The following is a 20854-nucleotide window of genomic DNA, read 5'->3' as shown; positions in this document are numbered from 1 at the left end:
TAAAAGAGAAATGTAAAGAGAAACGAGAGGCCTACATGAAGTATAAAACATCAAACACTCCAGAATCCAGAGACAACTATAGAAGAATACGAAATGAAACAAAGCAATTGGTAAGAAGAACAAAAAATGAACACTGGGAACAGTTTACAAAAAGGATGGAAAGCGAATTCTACGGAACACAAAAACAAATATGGAGATTCATAAGAAACCAACGGAAAGAAATGGCAGAATTGAAGGAATACAATAACATACCAGCAAACGAATGGGAAAGATACTTGACGGAACTGTTTAAAGGAAAGGAAAATAATAATCAAAACAATAACTTACCTGAATTAATACACGACATAGAAATCAGTTTTCAGGAAGTACAAATAGCCATAAATTCACTCAAAAACATAAAGTCGCCAGGACCAGACGGAATAACCAACGAGCTTCTAAAATACGGAGGAGAAAGTATAACCCTAGAGATGACAAAACTTATACAAAAACTAATATTGCACTGCAAGATACCAGACACATGGAGAAACAACATAATGGTACCAATGTTCAAGAAAGGAGACAAAGAAGACCCCAACAATTATAGAGGTATAAATCTACTGAACATCGCACTTAAGCTAACCAAAAAAGTCCTAACCACAAAATCAATAAAATAACAACTTTATCAGATTAACAACAAGGATTCAGATCCAGAAGATCCTGCGTAGACGCCGTATTTGTACTGAGACAAATCACAGAAAAGGCCATTGAGTACAAGAAACCAGCATATCTATGTTTTATAGACCTGACAAAGGCTTTCGATCGCAACCAAGTCGAAGACGTCTTACATTTACTGTATAGAAGAAACGTACCAATCAATATTATACAAACCATCGAAAATATCTATTTTCATGATCGAATACAGGCAAAGATAAATGGAAAACCAACGCAGTTTATACCAGTACAAAGCGGAGTCAGACAAGGTGACTCATTAAGCCCACTGCTCTTTAATATAATAGTGGACTAAATAATAGGAGCAGTCCGTAAAGGTCATGGTTGCAGAATTGGGAATAAAGAAATCCAAATATTATGTTATGCAGACGACGCACGGTGGTCTTTTTTTTATAATCTATGTGTTAGATTTTCTAACATAAAGCTAATTATCATTTCTACTTATATAAGAATCTTAATAAAATTCGTCGAATCATTGATAATTTCAAACGAACACATCTGCCCTTTGTAGCTTCCAAAATTAACCAATTCCGAGAAAACATTTGCTTGTCCCGTGGCCTCCCATTTCAGTCGGCGATACAAGGACCCGTGCACTACGAAAACATTCTAGGTTAAGATATATCCGGTTCCCAGGGTTTGGATCGAAATTAAGAACAATTCTTTCAACTTGACAATGTGTGAAGCTGTCTTGCTGTCGGATTTATGTATCCTTAAACCAATAAAGGCCTTTGTCGTTACTGGACTAAATTAAACCTTCTGTTTATTTCTGAACGTAAATTAGACACGCATAGGACATTGATGAATGAGTTCCACTTCTTTTTGGGGACCCAAAGGAAAAAGGAATCCTTATGCCTAAGTCGTTTTTAGTCTCTCGTCTCTCAATCACTGATTCGTCAACTACCGAGCTAATCGGTCGCGTCTCTCGCTCAACTCTGAAAGTGTTCACGTCTCGTATTTTCCTATCGCATTACACGGTTTTTCACGCGAATCTTCTCTCACTTGTTACTAATCACATGTTTCACTCTTAAATCGCGGTTCACTTTACTGTCAATTGCACATAGCAAATTTATGTATGTTTTTTTGTTGTAGTAAAAACAATAATAATTATTTTGTACGATACTTGTAAATATTAGTGTTTGTGTTAAATAAACTAATTATCTCACACGTATTTTAATCATTTCAACACCGATTTACACCTTGCTTCGACTCGACAAAGAATATCAGAGTCTAATTATATCAACCACTATAGAAGCTGGTTCCCCTCTTGTGTGAAGGACAGGAGATATTCACCAGGTCCTTTTACCACAGGTGAAGCGTCCTACACATAATTTGGTACCCCTGGTGGGACGATTCAAAGAATCGTCTGCATACCCAGAAGCAAGGCTCGCGGTGTTGAAATTGAATCGAATCGTTATCGGCTGTTCCGGTGATCGTATTACCTCTACTTGGACCGTTGCTGTCCCGCTGACCGCCTCCACCTTGGACCGTTGCTGTCCCGCTGATCGACTCCACCTTGGACCGTTGCTGTCCCGCTGATCGCCACCACTTTGGACCCTTGCTGTCCCGCTGACCGTCTCCACCTTGGACCGTTGCTGTCCCGCTGATCGCCTCCACCTTGGACCGTTGCTGTCCCGCTGACCGCCTCTACCTTGGACCGTTGCTGTCCCGCTGATCGACTCCACCTTGGACCATTGCTGTCCCGCTGACCGTCTCCACCTTGGACCGTTGCTGTTCCGCTGATCGCCTCCACCTTGGACCGTTGCTGTCCCGCTGACCGCCTCTACCTTGGACCGTTGCTGTCCCGCTGATCGACTCCACCTTGGACCATTGCTGTCCCGCTGACCGTTTCCACCTTGGACCGTTGCTGTCCCGCTGATCGCCTCCACCTTGGACCGTCGCTGTCCCGCTGACCGCCTCCACCTTGGACCGTTGCGGTTCCACTGATCGACCCCACCTTGCACCATTGCTCTCACGCTGATTGCCATCCAACTTGGACCGTCGCTGTCCCGCTGACCGCCTCCACCTTGGACCGTTTGCTGTCCCGCTGACCGCCTCCAACTTGGACCGTTGCTGTCCCGCTGATCGCCTCCACCTCGGCCTGGTGCTGCTCCCGCTGCCCGCCGCCACGCTGACACCGTCCCATTCTTCCAGAACAACGCTTTCTTGACGCATACTAAGGTAACATCGCAATAATAAAAAAAACTTTATGAACTTTTATTTTATTTCCTTAAATATTACTCCACATATTATCTTTCACTCAATAAGTTTGTGTACGCATGTGCTTTAAAGGACAATTTATTTGTTTACTCTTTATTTTTTATATATATCTGCTCATCTCTTTTTTAAATATTTTGCATAATTTTTATTTCTTTTTACACTACATACTCACTTTACTCACTCTATTTTCAACCACGATCTCTCTTTGTGTAATACCGTTAAAATCACAATATTTACAGATTGTCACTGGACAATCAATATTTTAATTTTTTTTAAATTTTGGTATATTTTAATTATGGACGCACTGAAGAGGGAGATTGGTACATGCAAATCATCACTTGAACGAAATTTGAATTGGATAAGCAATTTTCTCGATAGTCAAACTGAAACATTTGAACTAAGTCATAGAAGAATTCACTTAATTAATGCATTTAATAATTATAATGATATTTGTAATAAGATAGACACTCACAAAAATGCTGATTTGCACACAGAAAATAGAGAAGAAGTTGAAAATAAATACTTCTCTGCTATGTCTCGAATTGACGGTAAATTGGCGCAATTTTCGAAAGTTAATTCTTCTTCTTCGGTACCTTCTCAGTATCAACACGGTAATCATGCTAACTCCAACGTACGCTTACCACCTGTTTCTGTTCCTATATATCATGGCGAGCCCAGTAAATGGGTCTCATTTTACCAATTGTTTTCCTCAATTATAAAGGATAATCACACACTCACCAAAGCTCAAAAGCTAATTTATTTGAAATCTTCCCTCCGCGGAGAACCCTTAAATTTAATTGATTCGCTTGACGTAACTAACGAAAACTTTGATCTCGCTATTGACATACTCGAAAAGAAGTACGACAACAGTCTTGCTATTATCAATTCTCACATCAATCTTATCATAGATTTCCCTACACTCACAAGGAGCAACTATCGGTCACTAAGTGATTTTACAAACGATTTAAAAAGAAATATTGACTCCTTAAAGGCTCTACAAGCTCCCGTCGAATCGTGGGATTATCTCTTAATTAATTTAATAACAAGAAAGCTCGATTTTGCCACCAAACGATATTATGGGGAAAGAAGAGATAGAAATTACACTCCCACAATTGTCGAACTTTTTGAGATCCTCAATGAACGCTGCAACATTCTCGCAGACCTCACAAATATCCCAGAATCAAAAAGGGACAAATCACACGCTAAATCTAACTCCACTTCTCTTCTCTCAAATACATCTCCACCTCTCTCCTCTAGTAATCATATCAAATGCAATTACTGTAATAATTCAGCGCACAAAATATATTCCTGTAGGCAATTCGCTGCCCTCTCTCACTCAGAAAAATATAATTTTTTAAAATCGCGAGACATGTGCTCTAACTGTCTTGGTACAAAACACACTCATGCTCAGTGTACTTCTCGCGGTTGTTTTATTTGTTCTAAAAACCATCACACCCTTCTGCACCAAAACTCGTATGCAGAAAACATTAAACGTACTCGTTCTTCTCACGCTTCTCACCCCGAAGATAATCGCAATGCAAGCACACATGTAAATTCTGCTAGATTTACGCCCTATGCACAAACCTCTCAACAGAATAGTAACAGAAATACACCTTATAATGCTTCTCGTTTAAATAATGATGCAAATTCGCAAGCACAAGTTGCTGATGCTCGCAGTCTCTCACACCGCACCACAAATGCCATAAATTCCACTAACTCACTCCACGCCAATATTGCTCAGCCATCTTCTTTTAATGACTCTCAAGAAGATGTATGCAACCCTAACGTAGCTCTAAGCGTTACAAATAAACCTTTTACACACTCTTCGACTCTTTTACCCACCGCTCAAGTAATTTTAATTGACAAATCTGGAAATGCCATATTTGCTAAGGCAATCCTTGACTCTGGTAGTCAAAATTCTTTTATAACGGAAAATCTCGCTAATAAAATTAATCCCGAAATTTCTCGCAATGAACTACAAGTTTGTGGCATTGCCCAAAGTTCTCTCACTTCGAAATCAATGGCAAAAATCATGCTTTACACACCTGGTTTCGAACGTAATGTCAATTTAAACTGTGCAATAATTCCAAAGATTTCTTGCCAGCTACCGCAATTAGATATCAACCCTGATTTTCTTAAAATTCCAAAAGATCTCAGCCTGGCTGATAAATATTTTTATATGGAATCAAATATTGAAATTCTGATAGGAGCAGATGCTTACTACGAAATCCTCTTACCGGGTATCGTAAAATTAGGAAAAAATCTACCCACACTCTTCAATACAATATTTGGATGGGTAATCGCCGGTAATATTCCAAACGCAGCCCATTCTAAACAACAAAACATTTCTTTATTTTCTCACTCTACAAATGTGTATTTTGACAAAATCAATTTAACCCATAAAACACCATCCGAGAATTTGAATATTGACGAATCATTTCCTATCCCAAGAAAACGTCTAAAATCTCATTTTAAAAGGCATTAACAAAAATGAAAATATTTCTTCCCTTTTTAGGAAACACAGTTCAATAACCGACCTTACCCTCAAAATATTACCGCTAGCATTGTATAACTAGACAATGCCTCTATCTACTCAAGTACCCAAGTCACCCGCACTTTCACTTGTTGACAATAAATTTGAAAAATAAAAACACCACAACAGTTCACTCAGGGCAAAACGCCTATAATTTATGACACATTTACAGTTACCCGCGACAACTGATTTGTAAATTTAGGTCAAAACCCTTTTGTACAAAATAGTATATACACTAAGAAAAATGAAAAAAAAAACAAGTTTTGTTTATTATTGTAAAGAATTATCTCTTGATTTTTCGCAATTTATTTGTAAATATAATTTTTAAATAACTCACAACTGAAGATAAAGTTTCCCATAATCTCTTCTTCTCTCAAGCAAATTTACTAAAAACCGCACTCTCTCTCTCCCTCTCTCGCTCTCTCTCTCTCTTTCGATCTCTCTCTCCCAATCGCTATCTCTCTCCATCGCTCTCTCTTTCTCTATCTTGCTCTTAACATTTATTTTTCCTCCTCTGGCGCGGGGGGCAATTTATGTTAGATTTTCTAACATAAAGCTAATTATCATTTCTACTTATATAAGAATCTTAATAAAATTCGTCGAATCATTGATAATTTCAAACGAACACATCTGCCCTTTGTAGCTTCCAAAATTAACCAATTCCGAGAAAACATTTGCTTGTCCCGTGGCCTCCCATTTCAGTCGGCGATACAAGGACCCGTGCACTACGAAAACATTCTAGGTTAAGATATATCCGGTTCCCAGGGTTTGGATCGAAATTAAGAACAATTCTTTCAACTTGACAATGTGTGAAGCTGTCTTGCTGTCGGATTTATGTATCCTTAAACCAATAAAGGCCTTTGTCGTTACTGGACTAAATTAAACCTTCTGTTTATTTCTGAACGTAAATTAGACACGCATAGGACATTGATGAATGAGTTCCACTTCTTTTTGGGGACCCAAAGGAAAAAGGAATCCTTATGCCTAAGTCGTTTTTAGTCTCTCGTCTCTCAATCACTGATTCGTCAACTACCGAGCTAATCGGTCGCGTCTCTCGCTCAACTCTGAAAGTGTTCACGTCTCGTATTTTCCTATCGCATTACACGGTTTTTCACGCGAATCTTCTCTCACTTGTTACTAATCACATGTTTCACTCTTAAATCGCGGTTCACTTTACTGTCAATTGCACATAGCAAATTTATGTATGTTTTTTTGTTGTAGTAAAAACAATAATAATTATTTTGTACGATACTTGTAAATATTAGTGTTTGTGTTAAATAAACTAATTATCTCACACGTATTTTAATCATTTCAACACCGATTTACACCTTGCTTCGACTCGACAAAGAATATCAGAGTCTAATTATATCAACCACTATAGAAGCTGGTTCCCCTCTTGTGTGAAGGACAGGAGATATTCACCAGGTCCTTTTACCACAGGTGAAGCGTCCTACACACTATGGTTGCAAAAGGTATAAAATTCATCTTCAAATAATCGGTTATAATGACACTCATTGAATACCTAGGTAACCAGGTAAACAAAATAAATCGTTCTTAGAACTCAACTCCCACCTCGAAGAGAACAATTGAAACCGAAAGTTGTACTTCTTTACCGAACTTACGCTCAGTAGTTTCAGGCAATTTACCAGCGCCCGCGCCCTTTCAAAGTGAATCAAAGTGTACCTAGAACTGTTATTTTAATATTTTTTTGAAATGGAAGTCAAGCGAACAGGTATATTTAAAATATTATAAAACAATAGTTGTACCTTATTGTTGATAAAAAAAATATTTGATTGTAAAGATGATAATATATTAGCACTAAAATAAGAATTTGTAAAGATTTTAATAGAGTAGAACTTTTGGGATTGTTCGGCATTGTTGCTAAACTATTTTTTTATTGTTACTTTATTTATTTATCTCTCAGAAAAAGTTACTCTTGTGTGCTCGAACGTGCTCTTTCTATATTTTTTAAATCTTTTTAGGTTCTTGTATGTTACATATACAACAATGTTTTATCTGTCTACGAATTTTCAGTCCCTTATATTTAGTCTAAGAGCTGGGAGCGGATTTTGTGCGTGATAAGTAATATGGAAAAACTATACGGGGATATATTGAATTAGTTGGGTACATGACTTTCCTCAACGGCGTGAAACCAGAGTGGGGGACGAGGGTAGTTATAAGGGGTTAAAATCGCGATTATTATTTTTTTTGTGACGCTCATGATGGAGATAGTGCACCAAAATTTGCCTGCGTGGCGGGCAAATGTTGTGAAGCGTCACAAAAAAAATAATACAAACTGTGACTTTGACCCCTTAAAACTACCCTCATCCCCAACTCTGGTTTCCGCCCCTGGAGATTTTGCTTAGTTACGTCATGATCTACTTACTCCCAAATTTTGGTTCACTATCTCGATCACGAACGTCAAAATCCCTTATAATTTTTATATTCACCCCTGCCCCCACCCCTTTGTCGGCATACAACGTTCCGCCCCTGGAGATTGTACTTACTTACGTGATGACCTACTTATTACCATATTTTGGTGCACTTTCTCGATCATGAGCGTCACAAAAAAAATAATAAAAACCGCGACTTTGACCCCTTATAACTACCCTCGTCCCCCACTCTGGTTTCCGGCCCTGGGGATTTTACTTAGTTATGTCATGGTCTACTTATTACCAAATTTTGGTGCACTATCTCAGTCACGAACGTCGCAAAAAAAACCCTTTATATTTTTTATACTCACCCCTACCCCCATCCCCTTGTCGGCCACGCAGTGTTCCACCCCTGGAGATTTTACTTAGTTACGTCATGACCTACTTATTCCCAAAATCTCGATCATGAGCGTCACAAAAAAAATAATAAAAACCGCGACTTTGACCCCTTATAACTACCCTCGTCCCCCACTCTGGTTTTCGGCCGTTGGGGAAAGTCATGTACACAACTAATTCAACATATTCCCGTATAGTTTTTTCATATTACTTATTACGCACAAAATCCGCTTCTACCTCTCCGACTAATTGTGGTGTAATACTTTTGCAACCATAGATCGTCAGAAAGGACCACTGTGCGACGCCGCAATAATCGCCGAGACAGAAGACGATCTCCAAAGATTAACACACATCTTCAATACAACAGCCAAGAAATACAATATGATAATATCAGCAGAAAAAAACAAATGTATGACAACATCTAAATACCCACTACGATGTAAAATCGAAATTGATGGGAAAATAATAAAGCAGGAAGCAAGGTTTAGATATCTGGGAATAGATATAACCAGTTACGGAGATGTTGAAGAGGAAGTACGACAATAAAGCTTAAAAGCAAGTAAAGCGGCGGATCTCTTAATGACACAATCTGGAAGAACAAACACTTAAGATAAGTCACAAAAGCAAGAATCTATAAAGCAGCAATTAGACCTATATTGACATAAACGGCGGAGACAAGACCTGGCACATCTAAAACGAGACGACTACTAGAAACAACAGAGATGAAAATACTCCGACGACTATTAGGGAAAAGTCTGTTGGATAGAGAAAGAAACGAAAACATAAGAAGATCGTGCAATGAAGAAGACATAAATGGATGGGTGACAAAACGGAAACAGGAGTGGAACGAACACATTAGTAGAATGGCACAGGATGGGATAGTACGAATAGCACGAGATAAGTCAGACGAATAAGATAAGGCAGACCAAGAAAAAGATGGTGCGATAACTTAAACAATTTAGGAGGCTAATATTGAAGAAGAAACAGGCTTTAAAGCCTACATACAAGAAGGAAGAAGAAGAAGAAGCAAATACGTTAAGTGCAATAAGAGAACAATAAGAACAATTACAGGATGTTTTATACCAACTGATATGTGGTGACTTTCAAAAACTTACATTGGTCATACTAGCAGACCTTTGACAAACGCATAGCAGAGCACAAAAGGGCTTTCAATAATAGAAAAAAAAAGTCTACGTAGTTTCCGTCAAGTAACGGTCGAATCCATCAATTATTTAAACGTGTATTTATTGTAGGTTGTCCAATTTCCCGTAAAATTTAACAGTTAAAGTTAAAGTTAAATAAAAACTTCTGATTGAAGGTTGTCCAAGACGAATATAAAAAAAAATATTCTGTAAGATTTAGTCCCTTATCTATTTATCATTTACTTACATCATACTTAAAGTGAATACCTACCTGTCGATAAAATTGTTATATTTTATATAGAATGGCCCCTAGCAAGTTACGGTAAGAATTAACTGACTGGCAAAGATTTTTTTAAATACTTTTAGACCAGGGCATTTAGAACAAAAAACACCGCAACATGCAACTTTTTACAATGTTGAACTCAGTATATTATTATCAAGAGCCGTATTTTGTTATTCAGGGCTTATTGGAGCGCTGAACATGAATACGCCATCAGAATGGACCATCGGAGCACGTGGTACCCAGAGTCATTTCTAAGGCACGTCATCTTCTGGGAGTTTCAAGGGTTTTCGGCACAAAATTGATGCAAACAGATTAATTGGGGGTTTTTGCAGTTTCTGGACACGAATACTCCATCAGAACCGACCACCGGTACACCTGGTTCCCAGGGTTACAGCTAAGGCACGTCTTCTGGAGTTTCGAATGTTTACGGTACTAAATTGTTATAAACAGATCATTTGAGAGCTTTTGGGGTTGCTGAACACGAATATGACTATGCCATTAGAACCGATCCTAGTGCTCAGGGTGACTATTAGGGACCTGAGTTCCAGAAGATGACGAACATAGCAATCGCACTGGACACTGGATATCCATTTATTTCTGTTTTGTGCTGTTAAGGTACATCCAATTTTTGTCGATACGTTTTATGTCATCAGACCATCTTGTTGGCGGACGATCTCTACTTTGATATGCTTCTTGTCTTGGTCTCCAGTGTATTATTTGCTGTGTCCATCTGTTATCCGACATTCTAGCTATCTGCCCTGCCCATTTCCACTTTAGGGTCATCATTATTTCTATGGCATCTGCCACTCCTGTTCTTAGTCTTATTTCCTTGTTCGTAATTCGATTCCTACGAGAACTGCCTAACATTGAGCATATTTAAAATTTCTGCACCATATATGTAAGTACTGGTAACACGCACTGATCAAAGACTTTTGAGACACATAGGCATTTCTGACTTAAGGACATAATTCAGCTTGCCGAATGCCACCCAAGTGAGTCCTATGCAGCGACTAGTGATGAGCAAAACAAGAACAAGACCAAGACCAGGCTAGTCTTGGTCTTGGTCTTGTTCTTGCAAGCTTGGTCTTGGTCTTGGTCTTGCAGCCAAAAGGCAGTCTTGGTCTTGGTCTTGGTCTTGCACTAGCCGGTCTTGTTCTTGGTCTTGGTCTTGCTGCAAGAGTCTTGCTGGTCTTGCTTTTTTGGTAGTAATAATTTGAACCAAACAATTTCGAATAAAATACACAAAAATCAAACATTTTTCTACTTTATTTAATATAATTAACTTTTTTTATAAACTAACTAAAACATACTTTTTAGTAAATACATACATATTTATTATACCTATTTATAGACTTAATACTATAACATAATAGCTAAACCTAATGGGGAGTTATAAACGCTTAATTCTGTAATTTTATATCTTGCAGTTATTTAATTTTATTTAAACTACATTGCTCTCGTAGCACGAGTTATTCGCACTTTTTATTTTCACATATTTTTGGATTGAATACCCATTATGACATTTAAAAAGTTAAAAATATTCGGATGTGGGTATAGTAAAAATTTGAATTTAAAATACACTGAAATGATTCGCATGCATTTTAAGTGCGGCACATACTATTTGTACTACTGGCCCTTTCTGGGGAAAACCTAGATTCTTCCAAATAGTTTTCAACTATGAAATCAGTAAAATTCTTTACGCGTTTGTCATCCGGGATTTTCACAAATAATTCAACTTCCAACTTTCGTTGAATGTAAAAAATTAATCCAAAAAATAATTTTAAAAATTTCAAAAGTATCGGAATTTTTGTCATTATATTCAGAAACTGCACCTATGTAAGTTTTCGATTTTGCGATACCAAGCTTGACACATTACAATCGACAACCAGTTATTTTTTATTCAGGCTTTCACCTTTTTTCAATGCTTTCACAGCATTGTGAATCCCTTTTCAAAATCTATTATGATATTTTTTGGTATTAATTTTAAATTTAACGACCTACATTTTTCCTCGATTATGCGAAAAGAATTGAAATAAGTGTCAGTATTTTTATTAGACAAAAATGCGAAAACTACTGGTACATAAAAACCGTTTTTAATGGCGTTTTTTAAGCGGATTACCCTATCTATAATTACATTTTTTTGGCTTACAAATAATTTCAATTGTCCTTGAACTGTCGCCGTTTGAAAACTTGCCTTCTAGACACTTTGAAGGTTGAGAAAATGCAAACCGTTTGACTTAATCAAAACGACTTAAAAATATAACCAAAATATTATGTATTTTAAAAATTCGATATTGTTTAAGGTTTATTACAATGTCAGTATATATTATTGAACTAAACAAATAAAGTTAAATAATAAAAAACCAATTTCGCAAAAAAGTGCAAGAGTCTTGCAGGTTGGTCTTCGTCTTGCGTAGTCTTGCAAGGTTCGGTCTTGGTCTTGGTCTTGAATACCTGGTCTTGTCTTGGTTTTGCTCCAAGACCAAGACCAAGAGCGCAAGACCAAGACCAGTCTCGCTCATCACTAGCGGTGACTTAGTTCGCACGTTTGATTATCTATTCCTATGCTTATCTCATGCCCTAAGTACTTATAATAAGATGTGGTTTCTTCAATAGGCATGCCATTTACTGAAATCTTTTTGCTTAACATAAGATTTGTCATGATTTCTGTTTGTGTATGGTTGATTTTTAATCCGACTTGCAGGGAGGCTAGGTATAGTTTCTCCAGTTGCGATACTGCATCATCAATGCTCTCAGAAACAGAACAATATCGTCGTGTTTAGCAACTTCAGTATTCAGCTACCCCAAAAACCCTCCCGAGTAATCTATTCGTTAATTTAGTGCCAAAAATCCTTAAAACTCCAGATGACGTACCTTAGCGTAACCCTGGGCACCAGGTGATATTGTTCTGATGACGTATTTATGTTCAGCGACCCTAAAAACCCCCCAAGTAACAAAATCTGGCTCTTAATATACTGATTATAACATTTTTATTCACTTTTGGATGCTATGGGTAAAAGACGATAGTCTTCCTTCTTTTGCTATTGTTTATATCATTTATATAAAATTTGTTGGGCTAACGGAGACATTGAATTATCTTATAAGAATTTACATGATAACGACAGCGCATTTATCATAATTTCAACTAAATTATAATCATCATAAACAGTCATTTTTATCATTATGTACATAACAATAATAAAAGAGCAAGAATACTTTCCTATAATCTCACATATTTATACTTGTTCCCTATAATGTATCTCTAATTTGTTTACAAAAAGGCGAATATGTGATAGCATATGAAACAAGTTTAATAATAAACATTAGTCAATGTCTTATATAAAATACTTGATAAAAAGTTTTGCTGCAGTGTTAAAAATTATTCACATACTTAATATGAGACCAATAAAAGTGTTAATGATTTGAACAAAACCAAAACAGGTTTATCACATTTTTATAGTAGTGCGATTTGTTTAGTCTTTGGTGTTACTTTTTACAAAGCAAATAATACCGACGAATATACAAATGAGCGTTTATATTCATTGGTAATACACTAAGATGGTCATATAGAAATTTAAAATATGAGTAGATCGGAAGTACCTTCTTTCGAAAGCAATTGTATGTATATTTGACAAACATACAACTGCAATACAATAAACGACAAGCAATATACAGGAGCAGCCTTCCTGAATGCAAGCAAAGCTTTTGACAGAGTGTGTCATGAAGGACTGACATACAAAATGAGAAATTATGGAGAGGGCGGGGTCACGGTGAAACTCATCTCCTCGTACCTAAGTGAAAGGAGATTCAGGTTCCAGATGAGACCAGCTGACCAGCTATATCTGAACACATAATCCCGGAAGCTGGAGTACCACAGAGGGCAATCTTATTTCTTGTACCGTATATTTATATCACACGTTTCAAGAGCACCGGGAACACTAATCAGCTTGTATGCAGGCTACAGTGAAATAGCGGCTTAACACAGGAGCCTGGATATAGGTGGAAGAAATCTACAGACAGCACTGGATACGATAGAAGATAGTATTATATATGTTACAGTTCAAGTTGATTCTCAGTTAGAGTTGACTCCAACTAGTTGGAGTCAACTGAAACTAGCAGTAAAAGTTGATTTTAAAAATTTAAGTCAACTTTTACTAGTTGGAGTTGACTCTTCCTGGATCGATTCAGTAAATGTTGATTATACGAGAATCTCAAGTGCATTTTTGATGAGTGTGCGTTTCTTTGTTTTGACCGTTTCAACTACTTATTAGTATAGTCTATAACGTCGCCCCCGTTAGGTAAATTATTCTGATTCGATTTTTTGCACAAACTTACTTAAAGAAATATGTACATCCGTATAACAATCCTTATAACAAATACATAGAGTGTCACGCGGTACCGCGGTCGAAAAATTGTTTAACCAATTTTTGTTAACCAAATTCACATAATAATTTTTATCTACTCTATCTCATATTATGTAAAGCAGCGGTTCTTAATCTGTGGTACATGTACCACTGGTGGTACATATCACTATTTGCGGTGGTTCACAAAACACACAAAAACTTAAAATAGTAGTACATAGTTAGTAAGTCTTGATTATACAATCTAAAAATATAGAAATATAATAAAAGAAACTTTAGATGGTACATGACTCAAAAAGATTGAGAACCGCTGATGTAAAGGTTTTATTGTGTGAAAATTGTAAATATAGATAGCAGTGCATGAAGGGTTTAAAGTGTGTCTGAAGTAACAATGTATTTTAAATGGGTTTTACTGTTTCTCACTGTTTTTTAGCACACTTTCATATAATTAAACATCCTTAACTTTCGCCTTCGGGAGGAAATCAGACACGCCCTTGCAATGGCCACTGAAATGCTCACAAAACAGCGACCACGGAAGCAAAGATGGATGACAGAGGAAATATTGGATTTAATGAATGAAAGAAGAAAATGAATATTACCATCCTTGGATTATAAGCTTTCATTTGACACCTCATTTGTCATATCGGAAAAGAAATGAAAGGCAGAATTTACAAAACAGTCATCAGACCAATAATGACATACGCGGCAGAAACACAACCCGACACAGAGAGGACAAAAAGATTGCTATAAACAGTCGAGATGAAAACCCTTCGAAAAATCGATAGTAAGACTCTATGGCACAGAGCTAGAAGTACAGATATACGACGAAGATGCAAGGTGGATAACATTAATAACTGGGTAATAAACAGAAGAATAGAATAGAATGACCACATAAGTCGAATGACAACAAATAGGGTAGTCAGGACAGCGAGAGACGGTTCAGAATAGGAAGATGTTCAGTGGGAAGACCACGAAAACGATGGAACGACAACTTACTAGAGGCACATTGAAAAAACAGACAAAGTAATGTCTATACAAAAAGAAGAAGAAGAAGAAGATTTGTCAATCTACCTGTTATAATGACGGAGGAGTTATATTCACGGACGGACGGACAGACAGTCTAGGTTTTTGTCACCTTTAGTACTATCCTTGGATATTAATCTTTCATTTGACACCTCATTTGTCATTCTACCTGTTATAATTAACGAGGAGTTATACTCGCTGTCGGACAGATGGTACTAGGCAGTACCGTGGTCGAAAAATTGTTTAATAGTTATTTATGTACCAAGTCTGTAAAGTGGCTCTTTATCGAACGAGTCTGATATTACGAGCAGAGGAAGCGAAGCGAGCAACAGACGCGTTCGATAAAGAGTATTGAGGTGGTGCGTACAAAATTGTATCGTCAATCATTAACACTTACTTACAACTTTGAGGAAATTTTTTTAATTTTAGACGAAATAAAAAATTCGTATGACAGTAATGACAGATGACTTTTGCATGATGGCCGGTTTTGATGTTTAATCGATAGTTATCAATATTTTATACCTACCTAATTACTAAATCTGTAAAGTTTTGATTTATTTTGTATGAATATAATTGCGAAACACTACAGAATTTTACTTTTTGACACAAATTTTATTAATAATAAGATAAATTTTGTACAATATTTGTAATAATTAAAGTAAATAAATTTTAATTTCACTCAAATATATAATCGATTGCTGCCATTGACCACTTACATTTAATCTCGGTTAATATGATTAATAATCGCGGCAGGTAAAGTAACATTCTTCATTCAATACAACAAAGTGTTACTTTACTGCCGAAAATGAGGGCAAATGAGTACAATAATGAATGATTTTAGTGACCTTTGGCGATAAACAATGATTTTAAACAAATTCGCAAAAATAATTTTTTCACTTCGTATCTACAAAATTTTTTTAGATCCTTTGGGCCTGTTTTTCTCTTAAAATTTGAAAAACGCCAAAATAACCATTTTCAAGGTTTAATAACTCGGTTAAAGATAATTATTGTGAAAGTCGAGCGAGCGGCCGTCTCACCGTGTCTCGGAGAGCACGTTAAGCCGTCGGTCCCCCTGGGCTAGTGTACATCGACACTAGTTACTTGAAACAGGGTTAAAGATGTAATTGGCGCCGGAACTGCCCGAAAGGCAAAAATGCCATACGATATTATATATTATGAAAGTCAGAAACTAAAAAAAATCAAAGATTAAAGCTACCTCTATAAGATCCTGAACAAATTTTTGTCATTATTTCATTAATAAGATATTATTTTTAATTATCAACAATGAGCGCTAAGCGTGTATTGAGGCGGCCGTCAATGTGAGTGCGAGTGAGATTCACCATTGGACGGCCGGAATGGTGCATCTCTTTAGCACTCACCATTGACGGCCGCCTAATACGCACTTAGCGCTCATTGTTAATAATTAAAGATAAAGTTTAGTAATAAAATAGTGACAAAAATTTCTTCTGGATCTTGTAGAGGGGGCTATAAACTTTGATTTGGTCACTTTCTGACTTTCATAATAATGGATTTTAACCGAGTTATTAAGCCTTGAAAATGGCGATTTTCGCATTTTTCAAATTTTAAATCGCGTATAACTCTTTACAGTACAACAATCAATTTTAGAGAAAAATCACAAAATACCTTTTTTTGCTCAGAATAACCCAAATGATCTAAAAAAAATGTTCGAAGTGAAAATACTATTTTTGTGAATTTGTCTAAAAAAAATGTTTAAACAATTTATCGATCAAGGTACTGCCTGGCACCCAGTAGATTTGTTATAAGGACCTCTTTTTGAGTAAGTTTGTGCAAAAAATTCGAATCGGAGTAATTTACCTAACGGGGGCGACGATACATTCTAGACTAATTTGAACATATTCAGTAACATTTAATTTCTAGAATCGGCTGTTTGTGTGAATCAGAATCAACTTTTACTAAATGGCTTTGGGAAGAGTATACTTTAACTAGTTGGAGTCTACTTTTACTAGTAATGTTGAATATAAATCTTCATTTTATATTTATAATCAACGTTTACTGAAACCAGCCGTTAGAGTTGACTCGAACTAGTAAAAGTCAACTCCAACTGGATAATCAACTTGAACTGTAACATATATACTCTTTTCGTATCTTAAAGATATGCAATTTGATAATAAACTTAATGTTAAATTAACCTTGTAACTATTAACAATTTTTAGATAGAAAAATTGTATGATATTTGTAAGACGACAAAACATAGAGATAGATCATCATCATTCTCTTTGCCTTATCCCTATGCGGGGTCGGCTTCCCTAATTGCATTTCTCCACACAATTCTATCTTGAGTCATACCAATGTTAATCCCTTTTACCAACATGTCCTGCCTTATCGTCTCCCCCCAGGTCTTCTTTGGTCTTCCTCTCCTACTCCTTCCAGGAATCTGCACTTCAGCTATTTTTCGTATTGGGTGATTAATGTCTCGACGTTGAACATGACCAAACCATCTTAACCTATGCTCTCTCATTTTGGCATTAATTGGTGCCAAACCTAGACTTCCCCTAATATACTCATTTCTAATTTTGTCCTTCTTTGTAACTCCACTCATCCATCTAAGCATTCTCATTTCCGCCACATGCATTCGTTTTTTCTCTTTCTTTTTCACTGCCCAACATTCAGTTCCATACATCATAGCCGGTCTTATGGCTGTTTTATAGAATTTTCCCTTCAGCTTCATTGGAATTTTTCTGTCACACAACACACCACTCGCTTCTTTCCATCTTTATCCATCCAGCCCTAATTCTACTGCATGCATCTCCATCTATTTCTCCATTACTCTGTAATACCGATCCTATATAGGTACTTAAAAATATTGCTTTTCACAATCATTTCACCATCCAAAGGTACCATTTTATTTGTAGTAACTCCATCTTTAAATGAACATTCCAAATACTCTCTTTTTGTCCTACTAAGTTTTAAACCTTTTTCCTCCAGAGCTTGTCTCCTATGTTCCAGTTTTTGTTCTAAGTATCTTTCACTATTTCCTATTAACACTACATCATCAGCATACATTAGGCACCATGGAATGCTACTCTGTAGTTTCGCTGTTATCTGGTCCAAAACTAATGAGAATAAATAATAAGGACTAAGCACCGAGCCTTACTTCAAATTTAGCAAATATTATGGAAAAATCTTTTAAAATAAAACTAGAATTTTATTTTCCATCAAAATGAAAATACATTATCGCGCCTCGTAATATTCATATCAGCTCTTTTGTAGCTGGAATATTGTGTGCGCTACGCATTTTTACGGCGTATAGCGGTTTTTTACTCTTGTATCTTATTCAAAAGAAACCTTTTGTTTATTCTAAGGGACTTTCGGCCCTCGTTAATAATGTAATGTTTCAATCTGCATTTAAATTTTTTTAAAATATTTATTAGTTTTTTCAGGATTCGAAAAAATTAATGCTCTTAACAATTTCCCGGAACACAGGCACTCACAGGTTAAATCCATAAAATAATAAGACAAAAAAAAGAGAATAATTTTAGTAGGTAGAATGAGAGAAAGGTAAGAAATGCACTGCATATGGATTATCTGCAAATATATCTCTAAAAAGCCTTATACCTACTTTCAAAATTGGAAGGATACCTATGTCCAAATTGTCAGTAAAACTGAGGCATATAATATAAGATCAAATACTGTCTTTATAGTTCTCCACAGGTGTATTTATGAGCTCTTCTTATAAAAAATAGTAGGTAGTTTGATAATAAATAGATACCTACACTCAAATTATTTCTAAGCAATAAATAAACTGATATACCATTAGTGCATTATTATGTGCTCAATAATTTATCATTACGTTTTTGTAATGAATTGTTAAATTTTTTGAATCCTTAGGACACAAAAAAATTTGCGCACGCATACACTAAAAATCTAGGAGCGGCCCTGCATGCAAAGTGCAAAAATCTTTTAAAAATTGGAAATCCTTCAGACAATTATTCTTCATTGTCAGTTTGTTTTTAACCAATGCTCAAATTGTTGATTCTGTGAATGTAGTTTAGTAAAGGATTAAGATAAAGTTTGTTGTTGTAAAATTTCATAATTATTGTTTGATAAGATGTAATTGAACGCGTTGAAGAAAGCAACAGTTATGATAAGTACAAAATATTTAACAATGAATAGTGCAATTTTTGTATTCATCCTTGTACTCACCTCATCCCATTTTATGAATTTCTCCCCATTTTGGAGTGCCTGGGGGACTTCGATAGGCTTTAGGGCCACAGCATTGGTAGATCCAGAGGCAAAATTAGATCTACCTGTAGCTGTCATCGACATGGTTTCAAAAATAATCGCACTAACCGCACATTAGTATTGCATTGAACCACTGAATGTTATCTAAACAAAACCTCATTTTTGATTACACTTGCAGGATCACACATTGTCTCCGCACTGCGAGTCAATATTTTTGTTTGTTAGATGCAAAAGATGATATTTCTTTATTTAGAAACGTTATGTTCTGTTTGAAAAACCGATATTTTGCAGTTTCAAGTAAGAGCGCGACCGATTTACCGTCACCATCTTGTTCCTACTGCCGTGAATTTTAATGGAGAAATACAGACTAGGTTGTTGATTATCGCTGTTGCCGATTCCTGCGCGGCCGCCGTTGAGTCTCGGAAAAAGCACAACCCACTGTTGCGTCTAGCAGGAGACTCTTGGTCAATTTTCGTCGCTAATAGACCAGAGAACTTATGCAAAAAGGCCTTCTTGGTGACACTCTGATACGGATAGCTAACAACTAAATTTTGATTAATATGTTAATAATAATAATATTATATAAGTAATATATCTCTGGCTCCTGTGAATAAGCACATAAGTCAACTTTAGTAAATTATTCAGGAAAGCCGAAACAATGTTTACGGGATCGTGCAAAATCGCAGAATAACGATGAAACATTTAAAAGCAGTTTTTGACGATAACAAGAGGCTATTATTGGATAAAAATAATTTTTTTAGTTACATTAAATTAAATTTTAGAAGATATAGTGTAAAAAACAAAGTTTGAACCTTGCAAAATGGACACAAGTCCGGTTTTATTTTTTTTTCTGGTATATCAAGGGGTGCTTATTATAAGACTAACTTTTTCTGAAAAAATTTCGCCCCGGAACCTCCCTTTTCACCCCTTTAAAGGGGGTAATTTGTGGTTTTTGCGGGACGTAGCCCTTCCTGTACCTTTTACAAAAAAATTTTTTTATAGAAATATAAAAAGGACTATATTTTCTACGATTTATTTCCGACAGCATATGTCTACCATCCACCGTTTAGCGTGGGTGGCGCCCCAAAGTTGACAAGTTTTTAAAAAAGATGGTTTTAAAAAAAATATATTTTTCCCTAAGTGTAACGGAAATTACGAAGAAATCCTGCGACAATTATTCATAAATAAGTGACTGATTTTTTGGTATAGGTTTTACTTAAGGGTAATTGCCTTATTTTTAATTACAGGGTGTTACATTTTAAAAAACCCCTTTTTATACCATCCGAACCGTTTACGCTAGAGTAAAAAGACTTTCAGCGATTACCCATGTACTGGTGCTATTTACAAATTTGTATAATGCACCCCCATTTTTTCCCCGGAACCACCCAAAAAAAAAGAAGAATTAATAAATAAAGTGATTTTCTTGGAATCCTTCACACACAATGCCCTTTATTAATATGCTTCATATATCATTTTGTGCACGTTATTATTACACATGCATGGACATCAAAAGCGATTTCCTAGGGCAACCCCTGTAGCCAAAGAAAAATAAATAAAATGGGCGGTTGAAATTTTTTTTTGTTTTTTGCTTTTTG

The 20854-nt window shown here is 36.1% G+C and overlaps 1 protein-coding gene across 2 annotated transcripts in view; it reads right to left on the bottom strand.

Annotated features, from left to right (window-relative positions):
- Positions 1 to 19629, bottom strand: part of LOC114338442 (1-phosphatidylinositol 4,5-bisphosphate phosphodiesterase classes I and II) — a 591824-nt gene extending 572195 nt beyond the window's left edge. The window contains exon 1 of one of the 2 annotated variants that reach the window (XM_050659889.1): positions 19221 to 19629. In XM_050659889.1, coding sequence (XP_050515846.1) covers positions 19221 to 19343 — 123 coding nt within the window. In that variant the 5' untranslated portion in view covers positions 19344 to 19629. The remainder of the gene's footprint in view (positions 1 to 19220) is intronic. The other variant, XM_050659890.1, reaches the window with a different exon arrangement.
- Between the last annotated feature and the right edge of the window lie 1225 nt (positions 19630 to 20854).

The sequence above is a fragment of the Diabrotica virgifera genome, chromosome 8 (genome assembly GCF_917563875.1).
Source record: "Diabrotica virgifera virgifera chromosome 8, PGI_DIABVI_V3a".
Lineage (NCBI taxonomy): Eukaryota > Metazoa > Arthropoda > Insecta > Coleoptera > Chrysomelidae > Diabrotica > Diabrotica virgifera.
This window is presented reverse-complemented; position numbering and strand designations above follow the sequence as displayed.